At 40.7% G+C, this 18,953-nt stretch overlaps 1 protein-coding gene across 1 annotated transcript in view; it reads left to right on the top strand.

The window, feature by feature from the left end:
* LOC124720108 (L-galactose dehydrogenase-like) overlaps positions 1-17,930 on the top strand; it is a 100,391-nt gene extending 82,461 nt beyond the window's left edge. Inside the window, exons 7-8 of the mRNA XM_047245400.1 lie at positions 4,542-4,714; positions 17,728-17,930. Of these exons, the coding sequence (XP_047101356.1) occupies positions 4,542-4,714; positions 17,728-17,815 (261 nt within the window). The 3' untranslated portion in view covers positions 17,816-17,930. The remainder of the gene's footprint in view (positions 1-4,541; positions 4,715-17,727) is intronic.
* The last annotated feature ends 1,023 nt before the right edge of the window (positions 17,931-18,953 follow it).

Below are 18,953 nucleotides of genomic sequence, written 5' to 3'. Positions count from 1 at the left end.
AACAAAGAGCTGGACCACCCTATTGCTGAGCATTCTGCCCAACATGATGTTCTTCATTTCAGTGACTACTCCACAGCCTGTGCTATCTGGATCCTTCCCCAAAGACCAGCTTTTCTGCATTGCACAGGTGGGGCGCTCCCTACAATATGTCATGTGCTCCCATAACCCTCCTGCCCTCAACCTTCATTAGTCATTGTTCTTACCCATCTTGCCCCTTCCCTGTTCCCATTCCAGCTCTACACAGCTCTCTATTCTGCCATCGCACCATCAGTCTTCTTACTTTCCTCCTTTTCCACTACCCACATCCCACCCTCTGTCTGACTTCCCAACTGCATCTAGCTGCCCTACCCTCTCTCATCTCATCCCTGCATGTCCCACAAGCAGCACTTTACAATCCCCCACCCCTACCCTGCTTTTGTCCCCCTGCCCTCTCTGGCCGCCTCCTTATCCCCACCACCCAGTTGTCTCTCCCATCATGCTCTGCTGCTCGCAGTCTGGCTTCGGCCGCCAGAGACTGTGATCATGTGTATGAGTTGCATCTCTCTCTCTCTCTCTCTCTCTCTCTCTCTCTGTGTGTGTGTGTGTGTGTGTGTGTGTGTGTGTGTGTGTGTGTTTTGTCTAATTTTGATGAAGGTCTTGTCGCCTGAAAGGTCACTTTCCTACAGTCTTTTTGTTGTGCCTATCTGGAACTCAGCTTCTCCATTACATGGTGAGTAGCAACTATCCTTTTTACACTACTGGCCATTAAAATTGCTACACCAAGAAGAAATGCTGATGATCAACAGGTATTCATTGGACAAATATATTATACTAGAACTGACATGTGATTGCATTTTCACTCAATTTTGGGTGCATAGATCCTGAGAAATCAGTACCCAGAACAACCACCTCTGGCCGTAATAACGGCCTTGATACGCCTGGGCATTGAGTCAAACAGAGCTCGGATGGCATGCACAGGTACAGCTGCCCATGCAGCTTCAACACGATACCACAGTTCATCGAGAGTAGTGACTGGCGTATTGTGGCGAGCCAGTTGCTGGGCCACCATTGACCAGATGTTTTCAATTGGTGAGAGATCTGGAGAATGTGCTGGGCAGAGCAGCAGTTGAACATTTTCTGTATCCAGAGAGGCCCGTACAGGACCTGCAACATGCGGTCGTGCCTTATCCTGCTGAAATTTATGGTTTTGCAGGGATCAAATGAAGGGTAGAGCCACAGGTTCTAACACATCTGAAATGTAACGTCCACTGTTCAAAGTGCCGTCAATGCGAACAAGAGGTGACTGAGACATGTAACAAATGGCACCCCATACCATCACGCCGGGTGATACACCAGTACGGCGATGACGAATACACGCTTCCAATGTTGACTCAGGGATCGAGACGTGGCTGCACGATCTGTTACAGCCATGTGGATAAGGTGCCTGTCATCTCAATTGCTAGTGATACGAGGCCGTTGGGATCCAGCACGGTGTTCCATATTACCCTCCTGAACACACCAATTCCATATTCTGCTAACAGTCATTGGATCTCGACCAACACGAGCAGCAATGTCACGATACGATAAACCGCAATCGCGGTAGGCTACAATCCGACCTTTATCAAAGTCGTAAACGTGATGGTACGCATTTCTCCTCCTTACACGAGGCATCACAACAACGTTTCACCAGTCAACGCCGGTCAACTGCTGTTTGTGTATGAGAAATCGGTTGGAAACTTTCCTCACGTCAGCACGTTGTAGGTGTCGCCACCGGCGCCAACCTTGTGTGAATGCTCTGAAAAGCTAATCATTTGCATATCACAGCATCTTCTTCCTGTCGGTAGCACGTCATCTTCGTGGTGTAGCAATTTTAATGGCCAGTAGTGTATACTATTGTTTCACTCCATCCTGGAATTTATAGTGGTAGATACCTATCCCAATAATCTATGTGCTTTGACAACGTTTGTGAAATACTCATTTGCCAGTAAAACAATTAAGCCCTGACATGGGAAGGAGGGGGGCTCAACCTTCTCAAAATAAAATATCGATACCCTCAACATGCAGGACGTCAAAATTGACCAGTTGAAAAACTGACGTGTTAAAAGTGCATTTTCCTACAATGAAAAGGGCAAAATAAGAAGACAAGTAAAAATAAAAGCCCCAGCTAGCAACACTGAAACCCATGGTTAAGAAAACTCATCTCATACCAGGAAGCGTCAGACAGCAACCCTCCAACCGCCTCGATGTGCGGGGCCACACCACTCGTGTGTGTCACGAGGGCACTAAATCCACCGTACACATAGCAGGGAAGTTACAAAAATTTTCGTGCATATCCAAATATCGAAGGAATGGTTGAGGCCCATTTTACACAGCATAACCGAATAAACTATAAAATACTTCAGTGTGAAAATTATTAAAACCAAATAGACCAGACGCAAGGACGTATAAAACAAGCCCAGGATGAATAACCGAGCAGTCATCAAAATGCCAGCAAAGTTTGACAGTGTACTGCAATGTCTTAACCCCACCTGAGTGTTAAGGGTGTGTGGGGGCTATAGCTTCAGACTCTGCATAATTTCAGTCCATTCCAGAATTTATAAAGTCCAGCCCCTTATTTCTTTGTGTAGGTCTTTTAAATTATTAGCTACATGGAGTGGCCAGCATATTAACTGTACCGATTATGAAAAGCAAAATCCTAAAGTTAGTAACCAAATGTGTCAGTTTCCTACTCTAAATCGTACAAAAACCTACATCTACATCTACATCTACATCCATACTCCGCAAGCCACCTGACAGTTTGTGGCGGAGGGTACTTTGAGTACCTCTATCGGTTCTCCCTTCTATTCCAGTCACGTATTGTTCGTGGAAAGAAAGATTCTTGGTATGCTTCTGTGTGGGCTCTAATCTCTCTGATTTTATTCTCATGGTCTCTTCACGAGATATACGTAGGAGGGAGCAATATACTGCGTGACTCCTCGGTGAAGGTACATTCTCAAAACTTCAACAAAAGCCCGTACCGAGCTACTGAGCGTCTCTCCTGCAGAGTCTTCCACTGGAGTTTATCTATCATCTCCGTAACGGTTTCGTGATTAGTAAATGATCCTGTAACAAAGCATGCTGCTCTCCATTAGATCTTCTCTATCTCTTCTATCAACCCTATCTGGTACGGATCCCACACTGGTGAACAATATTCAAGTAGTGGGTGAACAAGTGTACTGTAACCTACTTCCTTTGTTTTCACATTGCATTTCCTAAGGATTCTTCCAATGAATCCTAGTCTGGCATCCGCTTCACCGATGATCAACTTTATATGATCATTCGAGTTTAAATCACTCCTAATGCGTGCTCCCAGATAATTCATGGAATTAACTGCTTCCAGTTGCTGACCTGCTATATTGTAGCTAAATGATAAAGGATCTTTCTTTCTGTGTATTCGCAGCACATTACACTTGTCTACATTGAGATTCATTTGCCATTCCCTGCACCATACGTCAATTTGTTGCAGATCCTCCTGGATTTCATACAATTTTTCATTGTTACAACTTCTTGATGCTAAAAACTGAAAAGACCAGCCATAGATTTGAGAAATACATATGTATCAGGTCAATGTGTAGGTCAATCTGTATATTGAGCAAGCAGTAAAGGAAAAAAAGAAAAGTTCGGAGTAGGTATTAAAAACCATGGAGAAGAAATAAAAACTTTGAGGTTCACCGACGGCATTGTAGTTCTGTCAGAGACAGCAAAGGACTTGGAAGAGCAGTTGAACAGAATGGACAGTGTCTTGCAAAGGAGGGTATAAGATGAACATCAACAAAAGCAAAACAAGGATAATGGAATGTAGTCGAATTAAGTCGGGTGATGCTGCGGGAATTAGATTAGGAAATGACACACTTAAAGTAGTAAAGGAGTTTTGCTATTTGGGGAGCAAAATAACTGATGATGGTTGAAGTAGAGAGGATATAAAATGTAGACTGGCAATGGCAAGGAAAGCGTTTCTGAAGAAAAGAAATTTGTTAACATCGAGTATTGATTTAACTGTTAGAAAGTCGTTTCTGAAAGTATTTGTATGGAGTGTAGCCATGTATGAAAGTGAAACGTGGACGATAAATAGTTTAGACAAGAAGAGAATAGAAGCTTTTGAAATGTGGTGCTACAGAAGAATTCTGAAGATTGGATGGGTAGATCACATAACTAATGAGGAGGTATTGAATAGAATTGGGGAGAAGAGGAGTTTGTGGCACAACTAGACTAGAAGAAGGGATCGGTTGGTAGGACATGTTCTGAGGCATCAAGCGATCACCAATTTAGTACTGGAGGGCAGTGTGGATGGTAAAAATCGTAGAGGGAGACCAAGAGATGAATACACTAAGCAGATTCAGAAGGATGTAGGCCGCGGTAGGTACTGGGAGATGAAGAAGCTTGTACAGGATAGAGCGCTACATCAAAACAGTCTCAGGACTGAAGACCACAACAACAACAACAACAACATCAGGTCCTGCACTAAATTTAGGATTGAATACACTATTCTGAAATGACAGAGGCAATTCTGTTTCTTGACACAGGAGAAGGGAGTGGAGCTCGCGCGGCTGGCGGTGCACCACGCCTTGACACGTGAGGGGCAGGCGACGCACCTCGTCGGCGTCAACAGCGTGCGAGAGCTGCAGTCCAACCTGCAGATCCTGCGCGACGGACTGTCTCCCGCGGAGAAAGAGGTGCTGCGTGACATCCAGCAGAAGTAAGCCACGCCTGCTCGTGCTCTGCATTTCTTCCTAGTCCATCTGGGCTGGCCCATTGAAGTCCAAATCTTGTTTTCTGGCTTCACAAAGCACACCTCCCATCAAGCTGTCATCATAATCTTTTCTCATTTTTTTGTAATTCAGCAGAGAACTTCCGCAGTCTACCTGTCACCCCATCGCCCGGCTACGTTTCTCGGAATTGCCCTTACAATCAAAGTTAACAGCTTCAACTTCACACTCATCACTGAAACACTTGCTTGTTCTGTCTGCCCAAGTAACTCTCAATATGCACCTTTTTGTTGCTGCTAAGCAACCCCAATTTTAGGAATAGTTTTTGCATTTTATGTAAGACACTATACTGATTTTCAGACCAACTTTCAAAGTTGCTATGTTTATATTTTGCAGGCCGAGCTTGAGTGCAGTAGTGTCTGCTTCACACAGTCACATCTTTTACATATCTGTGTATAACACTGCAAAGCAATATGATGTGAAACGAATGTGTACGGATTATATTAGGGATGGCGAATGGTTGACATTGGTTTATTGGGAGAATTCTAGGAAAGTGTGATTCATCTGTAAAGAAGACCGCCTATAGGATGCTAGTGCAACCTATAGTTGAGTACTGTTCAAGTGTTTGGGATTCATACCAGTTTGGATTAAAGGAAGACATCAAAACAATTCAGAGATGGGCTGCCACATTTTTTACTGGTAGGGTTGAGCAACACGCAAGTGTTACGGACACGCTTTGGGAGCTCAAATGGAAATCCCAGGAGGGAAGGCAACATTCTTTTTGAGGAACACTATTGAGAAAGTTTCGAGAATTGGAATTTGAAGGTGACTGCAGAATCATTCTACTGCCTCTAACATACATTGCCCGTTAGGGCCATGAAGATAAGATACGAGAAATTATGGCTCATACGGAGGCATATAGATAGTCATGTTTCCCCTCACTCTTGAAACAGGGAAGCAGAGTGCCCCCTGACATGTATCTTATGTTGGATTGCGGAGTATCTATGTAATTGTAGCTTGGGTCACAACTTTGTGTTAAGGAGCCCTCACCCAAGTATAGGTCAGGCCGTGATTTTCTCAATGTTTGAGTCATACATTGCTAAAAAAACTGGACTGATTTCACATGAGAGCAATGTATGGATGTCTTGCTATTTGTCCCTTGATTAGTGCTGCCTTCTGTTGTCAGTTTATAGAATTATTTCAAAAGATTTCAGTTTCAAGAATTATTTCATAAGGAACTTTAGTGGACATAACACCTGTTGTCGCAAATGGCAATCTCTATCACATTCAGAGACTGAAAGAATTCATTGGCAAGAATTCATTGTACCAAGACAGGGATTTGAACCTGGACCTCCCACTTGCAAGGTAGATGGGTTAATCGTATACGCCACCTTGACACAGTGGTCAGTGAGAATTGCACGTACTACTGAAGGATACCTCACCCTCAGTCCAAATTCCCATTTGCCGCACACAACCAAAGCAGTGTCTCCTAGCCCTTTTTACACGTTTTGCTTCTCGCATAATGTGAAGTCCTGCACAGTGTTGGGTGAAGAGTGATCTGCACTGAGTGATCAAATCAGAATTTGGATTAAGGGGGGAAGCATGCTTGGATAGTCTGTGCAGTTGTGTCTAACCACGGCACCAAGTGGCATAGATGGTTAACGCATCTGCCTAGTAAGCAGAAGACCCGGGTTCGAATCCCAGCCTTGGTTCAAATTTTCATTGCCTGAATGTGGTAGAGATCAGAAATTATGGACATATACATCACTTCTGTTGAGTGAGCAAGAAGGTTTGAAAGTTCAAAAGGAACAAATTGCTCAAAAACTCATCTTGTATGTTTTTTCTTGGGAGGATACTTACACTTTCTGTTATCATTATTTTAAAATTTGTAATCTATCAAAGAAATAAAGTAAATATGAAAAATAAATCTTTTAACATGTATTGCGCTTGAAGATACATCAATCATATATGTAACTCTTTAAGTAACAGCATAAATGGCCAGATTCATATGGTCTGTCCAAAATTACTTTAGGATTGACGGTTTAGCAAGAGCATGCAGAAATGCAGGATAGAGTTGCCACCCACGTAATCTTACATTCCATCCAGCTCGCACAAATAGGCAAACTATTCACTTTATAAATATAGAAACTGTGTCAATGTATTCTGGAAGAGTTACACTATGTTTTGATTTTTGTTTTATCTGTGTAACAACAAATTATTAAGAAGATATACGGATGGTTTACAAAAATGCTTTTTCACACAACATTACCAAATTTTCGACATGTGAGAAACCTTTTTCTTATTGAAGTTATGTGAATGAAATCTTAAAAATGGTTCAAATGGCTCTGAGCACTATGGGACTTAACTTCTGAGGTCATCAGTCCCCTAGAACTTAGAACTAATTAAACCTAACTAACCTAAGGACATCACACACATCCATGCCTGAGGCAGGATTTGAACCTGCAACCGTAGCGGTCGCGCGGTTCCAGACTGAAGCGCCTAGAACCACTCGGCCCCACCGGCCGGCAATGAATTCTTAAGTATACATCATATTTTCATATGTTTGAAACCACAACTCTGTCAGAGGTCCCTAATGCAAGATAATTTGAGTTAAATATGATGCACAATGCTCCACTTGTCTGTCAACTACTAATCAGGTGCCTGTACAATTTTGACACGAGAAACAGATCGCTATAACACTGCAAAAAATAAGATCAAGTGTGTTTATCATGGTGGGAAAATGTACTTTAAATAGGCCAGCCTCTCTTGTTTAGAAAGAACAAAAGCGACGTAAATAATAGGGCCTTTTTATTACAGCAGTGATATTGTAAACATTATATTTGTTTTGTATGATACAGATGGGATTCCTGAGATGACCTTCCTTTGGAATTAGGTGCTATTAAGGCTCTCTTATTAAAATGTCAAAGCTTACGACAATATAATTTTCTTATGTAGGTACTTACGGGTGTTAACTGCACACTTCAAACATACAGCTGAATCCAGCTGTGCTCCATTTCTACAGAAAAAGTCCACTTACATCATTCTCATTTCTATGAAGTGTCAGTATCATTGTCACAAGCACCATTGTCATTTAATGAAATTATTATCTCCTCCACTGAATTTTCCAAAAGAGCTTCATACTGCCATGTTCTTTCCATGATGCTCTGTGTGTTTTACAGCTTTCATTCAGTCTTCAGGCATGACCTTCCTGACAGATTCTCTTGTGATTCTTTCAACTGCAGAGGGTAAATTTGTTGTTATTCCTTGCAACATAACCTGTAATTTGAGCCCACATTAACTCCATTGGCTTTAAATAGCAGTGGTAATGTGGCAGCCTAATGACTGTATGCCCATGCTTTTCTGCCAATTCATCAATCTCATGTAGATGGAGTTGTGGCTTATTGAGAGAGATTTTTTTCCATAAACTCTGCCTTTTTAAGATAATCACTTACATCAACGTTATGATGCTGAAGCCTATCAATAATTTCCTCCTTTCAGTTTGCCATGGTACATGCATTATCAACAATAAATGAATGGCAAGGAGCATTACCTAGAACAAATCTTTATGGTTTTTCAAGATTTGTTATTAGTGAATCTTCGAATCATGTTGTAAATGTAATGTGGTTCATTTTTTAATGATAATCTTGTTTTCTTTTGCTTTGAAAAGTAGGAGACTGGCAGAAAACCTTACAAGGTGTCTTCATGAAGAAGAATAAGCCTGCCCCCTTGCCTAAAGCCATTTCCATTGTTCCTTTAGCTATGTCATTATGAGCAGTCCTGCTTGACAGTTTGACCAGTATTGACCTATTTTTGTCAAGCCACACCACTTTGTTGATATTTATGCTATGGGTGTCCCTTAAAAGTTGGCATTGCCATGCAACTACATCTTCCATCTCCATCAACAGCCTATGGCCACAGAAATGTCCATAGTGAAAGCCTAGGTTGTGTAAAAAGAATCAGGGCTTTTTTAAGGTCACACATACTTGTCCAAAGAGTTGGACATTCCTTCCTCTGATAATAATAAAAAACGTGATGAGATTGGTTTCTCTGCAAATGAATTGATATTGGTATTCTGCTTATTCATAAGACATATTTTCCCAGGGGTGTTAAGTTATGAGTTCTGTCAATTACTTTGTTAATGGAGAGCAGTGGAACACCATACAGTTTTTTATTCTCAAGGTACGCATGTAACATGCAAACCATTTCTCCCGACTGTGCTCATATGGCAATCCCCTGGCCAAAAGAGCAACATCAATGATGAACTTCCTCTTGGCATCCTTGAGTACCACACAACGAATAATAGTAACAACAAGTAACGGTAACAACCAGGACCATTTTTACCACAAGGCAAGACCAGGCAGTCACCTGGGGTGGCAAAATTTTAGAGGTCAGGAAAGGCAGTAAAAATTAATTTCAAATCAGACAGCAAAAATATTGAGCAAATGAGGAGAAAAATGAAAAATAGGAAAAATTAAAGCACCTAATTCTCTTCAAGAGAATATGGAACAGTTACGAAGTAAGTCTTCACTTACTTTGCCGAAGGTAAACACATTGCCTCTACCTAACTCAAAACTAAAGCAGTTGCTACAGTGCCACAGGGGCTGCTAATAGAAGTTGTAAAATTCTCAATAGAAAATACAAACAATTCACCATTTATCTATTTAACTGCAGAAAGTCAGTGCTGAAAAATCTGAGAGTCATTCGTCATTCTAAAAATATTTCAGTTAAAACACAAATGAAATAACATCACAAATACCAGATGACCTAGTTTGAAGCTTCAGCATGTTTTCCATCAGTATAACATGATTTCTAAATTCAAGAACAAATTTATTCACACCAGAAAATAGTTTCACATCTTTATTAGTCCATTTTCTTGCAGTTAAATAAAATAAATAATTGATTCAAAATTTGGTTGCAGTGGTATATTCAGTTGAGTTCTAGTGTAAAATGTTTGGCACATTCTTCCTATTTTGGTTATTTTGGGAAATTTCAAAACATGAGGACAAAAAATGAGAAACAGAGGACATTTGTTGTCCTCAATCAGTTTTAAAGGTATTGAGGACAAAGCATATAAATTGAGGACTGTCCCCAGAAAATGAGGACATCTGATCACTTTAGTTTAATAATGAAAAGTATAAGAGGAGATTTTCATTGTTGTGCCGTTGGCTGTTGGTGGTGGTTGTGAGGGGGCATATTGGGGAGACTGTTGGTAGGAAAAAAGAGGGGGATATCATTTTTCAATTCTTGCCTAGGGTGGCAAAACACCTAGCAGTGGCCTTGGTGACAACAAATAACAGTAATAAAAAATAAAAGAATAACTCCTACAACCATAAAAATGGGCGCAATGATTAGACAGGACAGCAAGCTGACTGCAGCTGAAGCTCACTGCAAGCAGGAACTATTGTGATGGTCGGGTGAAGACTTGGCAACTTTGGGGGTTTGCTGTGGCTGCAGGTTGCATGATATTGGTGGAATATGGCCTTTACCTGTCGTGTGGGCTCCCTCCCCCACCACGCCCGTCCTCACTGCAAATCCTGAAATAGTTTTGGACAGACAATAGGACCCATATTCTTCTCAGAACAAAACGGATTTACATCAGGTTGTTCATGCACAGACAAAGTGTTTGTAAATAAAAACATCATGGAAAAACACAGAGAATTTAACACAGAAACTCTTATTGCCTTTATCAACCTGGAGAAGGCTTTTGATTGTGTGAACCATTATAGCCTAAGGAAGATTACATCTGAATGTGGATATCCTTATCATCTAATAGAGAAATAGTGAAAAGTCGTCACAAAACTACACACATTGTAATAGACACAGGTAGGATTTGATTAGAAGAAAAAAATATTAACCAAAATTTTATACAAGGGTATGGACTATCACCTACCCTTTTTAATAATTACATTGACTACTTTCTTGGCAAATGGAAATGGAAAGTAAACAAAGTAATTAAGATAACAAGTGAGAAATACCTGAATGTACTTAAATTTGCTGATGACATAGTTATTATTTAGAAGAATGAACATTACCTCCAAAGATCAGTGTACAAGCTGAACGAAATTTGCAAGAAGTACAACTTTAAAACTTCTAGCAACAAAATAAAAATAATGACATTCTGAGGAAAATATCCCGTCAGATAAAGAATTGCTTTGGATAACTCAGTTTTAGAAAAAATGCCTCAAATCCCTTATCTTTTGATTTGGCTCTGATATTGAAAGAAAATACGCAAATTCCAAGCTGTGTGGTACCATCATACCATCATGAAATTCTGTCAAGTAATGGCAGTTACCAGCGTAATCTATAGAAACAAAAGCTGGGTTACCAAAGAAAAAAAAAATTCAAACAGTAGATGAGGTTCCTAAGAAAGACAAAGGGCTACACAAGAAGAGATATGATTAGAAACAAAAATATTAGAACAGAATTAAATATTTTCAGCATGAATTAAAAAAATCCAAAAATATTATGAAGACTGGTGACAACAACTCATAAGAATGCCTGTCACAGAATTACTTAGCAGATCCTGAACTATATGCTAAATGGGAATTGGAAGACCTCAAAAAAGATGGGAATGATTTTCTTTGTGAGTTCGGAACAGGTGGCAGCCTAATCCTTGATAGGAGGATGATGACGATGATGATGGTGATGGTGATGGTGATGTAGCTTATCAATGGTGTCCTTAAATCAGTTAAGGTAAATGCTGGGATGGTTCCCCTAAAAAGGGCCCAGCAGATTCCTTCCTGCGCACATACCCTAAACGAGCAATAGGTGCTTCACTAACAACTTCATTGATAAATGAAAAGCAGTGAAGATCATGTAGTGCTAGGTACAGGAAGCTGGTTTAAATGTGAAATTGATAGCAGTGGGATAGCAGTATTCCTCATTAAGTGTATATCAAAGAGATAGGCAAATGGGAAATGGTGGTGGTGTGTTCATCACAGTAGATGAGAAACTCATAGCCATAGAGATAGAAATTGAAGGTGAATGTGAGGTTGATTGGACAAGACTCAGTATCAAAAGTGCATGTAAGAAGATAATTAGAACCGTCTATTGCCCACCAGACGCATCTCCTGATGTAATTCAAAATTTTAAAGAAAAGCTCAGTTTACTTGTACTCAGTTTATTTGTATGTAAGTTTCTGTCATACTGCAATAATTGGTGGAGGCTTGAATCATCCAACAAACAACTGGGGAAATTAGTTATTTTAGTGGTGTGCATGATAAGACATCCTGTGAAACATTACTAAATGCCTTTTCTGAAAACTACGTAAAACAGATAGTTTTGAACCCTACTTATGATGGAAATGTATTGGATCTAATGGCAAGAAATAGACCTGACCTCTTTGAGGATGTCCACATTGAAACTGGTACTAGTGTCCATGACAATGATTGGAAAAGAGCACAGGTAGTCCCAGTCTTCAAGAAGGGTCGTCGAGCAGATGCGCAAAACTATAGACCTATATCTCTGACGTCGATCTGTTGTAGAATTTTAGAACATGTTTTTTGCTCGAGTATCATGTCGTTTTTGGAAATCCAGAATCTACTATGTAGGAATCAACATGGATTCCAGAAACAGCGATCGTGTAAGACCCAACTCGCTTTATTTGTTCATGAGACCCACAAAATATTAGATACAGGCTCTCAGGTAGATGCCATTTTCCTTGACTTCCAGAAGGCCTTCGGTACACTTCTGCGCTGTCGCCTGATAAACAAAGTAAGAGCCTACGGAATATCGGACCAGCTGTGTGGCTGGACTGAAGAGGTTTTAGCAAATAGAACACAGCATGTTGTTCTCAATGGAGTGACGTCTACAGACCTTAAAGTAACCTCTGGCGTGCCACAGGGGAGTGTTATGGGACCATTGCTTTTCACAATATATATAAATGACCTAGTAGATAGTGTCGGAAGTTCCATGCGGCTTTTCGCGGATGATGCTGTAGTATACAGAGAAGTTGCAGCATTAGAAAATTGTAGCGAAATGCAGGAAGATCTGCAGCGGATAGGCACTTGGTGCAGGGAGTGGCAACTGACCCTTAACATAGACAAATGTAATGTATTGCGAATACATAGAAAGAAGGATCCTTTATTGTATGATTATATGATAGCGGAACAAACACTGGTAGCAGTTACTTCTGTAAAATATCTGGGAGTATGCGTGCGGAACAATTTGAAGTGGAATGATAATATAAAATTAATTGTTGGTAAGGCGGGTACCAGGTTGAGATTCATTGCGAGAGTCCTTAGAAAATGTAGTCCATCAACAAAGGAGGTGGCTTACAAAACACTCATTCGACCTATACTTGAGTATTGCTCATCAGTGGGATCCGTAACTGATCGGGTTGACGGAGGAGATAGAGAAGATCCAAAGAAGAGCGGTGCGTTTCGTCACAGGGTTATTTGGTAACCGTGATAGCGTTACGGAGATGTTTAACAAACTCAAGTGGCAGACTCTTCAAGAGAGGTGCTCTGCATCACGGTGTAGCTTGCTCGTCAGGTTTCGAGAGGGTGCGTTTCTGGATGAGGTATAGAATATATTGCTTCCCCCAACTTATACCTCCCGAGGAGATCACGAATGTAAAATTAGAGAGATTAGAGCGCGCACGGAGGCTTTCAGACAGTCGTTCTTCCCGCAAACCATATGCGACTGGAACAGGAAAGGGAGGTAATGACAGTGGCACGTAAAGTGCCCTTCGCCACGCACCATTGGGTGGCTTGTGGAGTATAAATGTAGATGTAGATGTAGACATGGTTGTGACAACAATGATTAACAAAGGGCAAAGGACAACTAAAACAAATAGAAAGATATAGACATTAAGTGAGCACTCCATCTTCAGGCCACAAGTGACCCATCTGGACCATCCGACTGCTGTGTTATCCTCAGCTGAGGAACGCGGAGAGGAGTGGCGTGTGGTCAGCACACCACTCTCCCAGTCGTTACGATGGTTTTCTTTGACCAGAGCCGCTACTATTCAGTCGAGTAGCTCCTCAACTGGCATCACGAGGTTGAGTGCACCCTGAAAAATGGCAACAACACATGGTGGCCCAGATGGTCACCTATCCAAGTGCCGGCCACACCTGACAGCGCTTAACTTCGGTGACCTGACGGGAACCGGTGTATCCACTGTGGCAAGGCCATTGCCTAGACATTAAGTAAACTAGGAGAAAAGTCAACAGTGTTGTATCTCAGCAAAGAACTTGAAACTTCCAGCACACAGCAAGAGCATCTAGAGGAACAATGGCTCAAGTTGAAAAGAATGATTGACCATGCTCTGGATAGGTATGTGGCCAGTCAAACAGTTCATCATAAAAGGGGCCCTCTGTGGTATACAATCACTCAAAGAAACTTCTGAAGAAAGAGAAATTACAGCATAATAGCTGTAAAACAAAGCATAGGGCTATAGATGGATAGATGTTGAATGAAACGTGTTTGGCTGTCGAGGGAGCAATGTGGGATGCCTTCAATGACTACCATAGTGGAATATTTTCAAATGATCTTTCACAGAACCCAAACAAATTCTGGTTGTATGTAAAGGCTGTTAGTGGCACCAGAGTTTGTGTCCAGTCCCTAGCGAATGAGACAGGAACTGAAACTGAGGGTAGCAGAGCAGAAGCTAAAATGCTTGTCTCCTTTTTTAGGCATTCCTTTACAAAGGCAAACCCAGGAGAAGTGCCCCAATTTAATCCCCATGCCACTGAAAAGATGAATGAAATAAATATTACTGTCAGTGGTGTTGAGAAACAGCTGAAATAGTTAAAACTGAACGAAGCTCCAGGCTCCAGTGGCCTTGTCAGATCCTATACTGAATTTTTGGCTGAGTTAGCCCCTCTTCTAGCTATAATCTGTTGTAGATCCCTCAAACAAATAACTGTACCCAGTTCTTGGGAAAAGGCCCAGGTCACACTTACAGGAAGGGTAGTAGAACTGATCCACAAAACTACTGTCCAATATTGTTAACATTGATTTGTTGTAGAATCCTAGATATATTCTGAGCTCGAGCACAATGAGGTATCTTGAACAGAATGACCTCCTCCATACCATCCGGCACGGATTCCTAATACATCGTTCATGTGAGACCCAACTCATACTTTTCTCACACGATTTACTGATAGCTTTGGATCAAGGCAGTCAGGTAGATGCAGTATTTCCTGATTTCTGAAAAGTGTTTGACTCAGTAACACCCCTATGCTTTCATCACAAGTATGATCATAAGAGGTATCAAGTGAAATTTGTGACAGGGTTGAAGACTGGTACCTTAGATGGAGATTCATCGTCAGACATAGAAGTAACTTTAGGTGTGCTCCAGGGAAGTGTGTCAGGACCCTTGCTGTTGATGATGTGTATTAATGACCTTGCAGACAATATTAATAGTGACATCAGGCTTTTTGCAGATGGTGCAGTTATCTATAATGCAGTACTATTTGAAAGAAGCTGCATAAATATTCAGTTAGATCTTGATAAAATTTCAGAATGGTGGAAACATTTGCAGCTTACTTTAAATGTTTAGAAATGTGAAGTTGAGCACTCCACAAAACACTGTGACTATAATATCAATGAGACACTGTTGGAATCAGCCAATTCTTACAAATACCCGGCTGTGGCACTTCATAAGGATGTGAAATGGAATTATCACTTAGGCTCAGTGGTGAGTAAAGCAGTTGGTAGACTTTGGTTTATTGATAGAACACAGGGGAAGTGCACTAAGTCTACTAAGGAGATTTCTAACAAATCGCTCATGTGACCAGTTCTAGAATATTGCTCAAGTGTGTTGGACCTATACCAAATAGGACTAAAGTGCGCATCATTTATGACGGTGGCCGAATTTAGGTTCATTCTGCGCATCTGACGTCACAAAACACAGTCAGCCAATGAACAGAGAACGACGTTGCCAGAGCTCGACTGCAGTGCAGAGCATGGACGAGTGTCTTCAGTTTTAGAAACGTTCAGTCATAAATAAAGTAATTGAACAAAAGCATTGTCTTGATAGCAGACTTTCTGTTTGGAAAAAGCATTCTTTATACTAATTGCTTCATATTCTATTAATTAATTAAACCAAACGAGCTATAAGCCTCCTAATTCAGGCGATAACAAGGAAAGGTGCTTGTATCATTCTCACGAACCGCTTTTTCGCAATAAAGAACAGCAGTAATTGTTTATTTCCTGTTGTACTTCGACGAAACGTGAGTAATTCATAGTCATACCAACAATGTTTGTCGGTATTTTGCGTGATATTTAAGCGTCCTCCAGGAACTCTGTTTAACGACGAGCTGCGTTAGCATAATGGGTACGATGTTTGGCTGCCACGCATAAGGTTCTGAGTTCAAACCTTGATTGGCGCTTAATATTTTTTTTATTTACTTATTTCTTACTTCATGAACTTTATTCATTTGAATGTAATTTTTTGAAATTTCTAGTGCCTTATCTCTTCATTATAATCATAATAAGTTTCTGGTTTTTCTAATTTTGTCCTCCAATATTTCTTTTCACAGCAATTAAAAACAATGGAAAGGCACACATACAATATTCATGTTATCTGTTTTGTTTGTATATCTTCTCTTCCGCAGTCGCTGTTTTACTATTCATATTGAGATATATTCTTTTGCGACAGTATTAAAAGTATTACTTAGAGCAGAATTTCAGCTCGTACGTTGCCGAGCTACTTGATTGCCTGATTCTTTGCTTCGCTGCTTTAGCGACATCATATTCAATGTTTTCGTCGACTGATCTATGTCTTGGCAAGTATTTGCTGTCCGTTGTGACAAACACAAATCGTTTGCGCACTGTGCCTCACTGACGGTATATTTTAGTTTCTATGTTTTATTATGTCCACAGTTCAGTTTTTTGTACTTTGCCAACTTTGTTTTAATCAGAACGTTTTAGAAAAAAGTGAAATGGTTCTGGTATAAATAAAACTTCTATTACAGCCGCGAAAGACGGGATATTTCTCAATATTACATACAACACCTATCTGGTACTTAAATTAAATGAGATATTGTTATACAGTAAATTTTATATGAAATTTTGGTGTCTTGTCCACATTTCATTCTCAACATTGTGGCAACTAGAATCGACCATATGGAAAGTATACACTATTGACTTTTACCTCTGCAAACTCTTCAAAATTTCGCGCAATGGTTTACTACATTTAAAGCTGCACAATAACTGCATTGAACATCGAAACAAAATTAAGTCATTTATGGGGGGAAGGCATCAGTCAAGAAGATGTGTAAAAATCAAATTTTTGGTCCAAATAGTTTTTGTGAAATCGAATGATAAGTGTGTCAAAGCAGTCAGAACACCATGTGTCTGCAAGCAGTGCAGTGATGACAAAATCGCTCACAGCGCGGGATGTGGGGAGCACATCTCTGTAGCAGCGAAAGGGTTAAAAGGGTTAATGCGCCCGTGGTGGGTTTACTTCATAAACTGCGCGCTCCCCCTAAATGTAAGTTTGCGAGCTATACTATACTATGGCGCTGCTTCTCTTGGTGCGTGTGTCGTTTGCAACTGGCAATGCAGCAATCTCCCGCGTCTGGGCGGGTATGCACGAGCCGCCAAGATAAAAGAATTGAACTATAACAGGGGATATTGAACATATACAGAGGAAGGCAGCAGGAATGGTCATAGGTTCATTTGATCTGTGGGAGAGTGTCACAGAGATAGTGAAGAAACTGAACTGAAAGACTCTTGAAGATAGACGTAAACTATCCTGAGACAGCCTACTAACAAAGTTTCAGGAACTGGCTTTAAACGATGACTCTAGGAATATACTGCAACCCCCTATATAATTGCTCACATAGGGATTGTAAGGGTAAGATTAGAATAATTACAGCATGCACAGAGGCTCTCAATCAGTTATTCTTTCCATGCTCCCTACATGAATGGAAGAGGAAGAAACCCTAATAACTGGTAAAGTGGGACATACCCTCTGCCTTGCATTTCACGGTGATTTGTAGAGTATAGATGCAGCTGTAGATATTTAGCAAACTCATCCCTTTTTCTTCTGCAGATTCTTTGCGAAGCTACCAGTGCGCCACTGGGAAGGCGTGGAGCAGCCGAAGCTGATGGAGGCGTGGCGGAAGTTGGGGATGCTCTGAGCTGTCATCACTGTATAATTCATTTCCATTCAGTTGTGTACATGGATTCATAAATACATCATTTACAAAAATAGTAAAGAATCCAAAATAAATAAAGAAATATTATTCTGCTTTACTGTATTTATAATTCCTGATTCCTGATCTGAAGATTGTTGTACTTGGCCCTGTCAGTGTGTCATCAGTATGTTATATGCCCTCTTATCCAAATTAACTGAAGCCTTCAGTGCCATTTTTTCCAACTGTCAACTTTTGATCTAACACAGGCCAAGAGGTATGCTACAAATCAGTGTCACCACAACCTACATTCAAAAAAATTGTCATTCACTTCCATTTTCCACATATACCACATCACACAGCACATCATCATTATGTCATGTGGAGGCGCTAACATCTGGGATCAGAAGGTCTAACGCTTTCGACACTGCATCACACAAGGGGCTTGTAGTGAAAATTCTTGCTTAAGGAATATCGTCTCAATTGAGACACTGGCTTCATGATTTCCTGTAAGAGAGGTCACAGTTCATAGTAACTGACGGAAAGTAATCGAGTGGAACAAAAGTGATTTCTGGCATTCCCCAAGGAAGTGTTATGGGCTGTCTGCTATTTTCTATCAATCCTCTTATGTTGTTGTTGTTGTTGTTGTTGTCGTCGTCGTCGTCGTCCCCCCCCCCCCTTCCGCCCCTCCCTTCCCCACCTTTTCTTTTCGTGAACGTAACACTTTTGTACCAATTGTGGCTTTTATGAAATTGTAAATGCTCACTGCACATGGATCATTAAAGATATATTTCAATAAATAACAAGTTTATTTACAATGCGGAACTCGCCATTTTTATTGACTTTTTATGAATATCCACCCAATATGCATAATGCATATATGGCAACGAGGCTGTGTGCCGGAACCCTACGATTAAACTTGTCCAAAATCTCACCGATTACCTTACACCAAGGCTTTTTAGCTATTTTACCTCCACACTGGGTGTGCCTTAGACCAATATCAGATGGTGAAAGTGAGGTTATGAGACACCATCTGTGATACAGAAAGCCAGAATACAATATCAGAACTAAGGAACTAGCAATAATAAAGTTTATTAATGACAAAAGCAAAACTCATACTGGATGTTCTCAGTGAAGGCCACAT

The sequence above is a fragment of the Schistocerca piceifrons genome, chromosome 11, assembly GCF_021461385.2.
Source record: "Schistocerca piceifrons isolate TAMUIC-IGC-003096 chromosome 11, iqSchPice1.1, whole genome shotgun sequence".
NCBI classification, from domain to species: domain Eukaryota; kingdom Metazoa; phylum Arthropoda; class Insecta; order Orthoptera; family Acrididae; genus Schistocerca; species Schistocerca piceifrons.
This window is presented reverse-complemented; position numbering and strand designations above follow the sequence as displayed.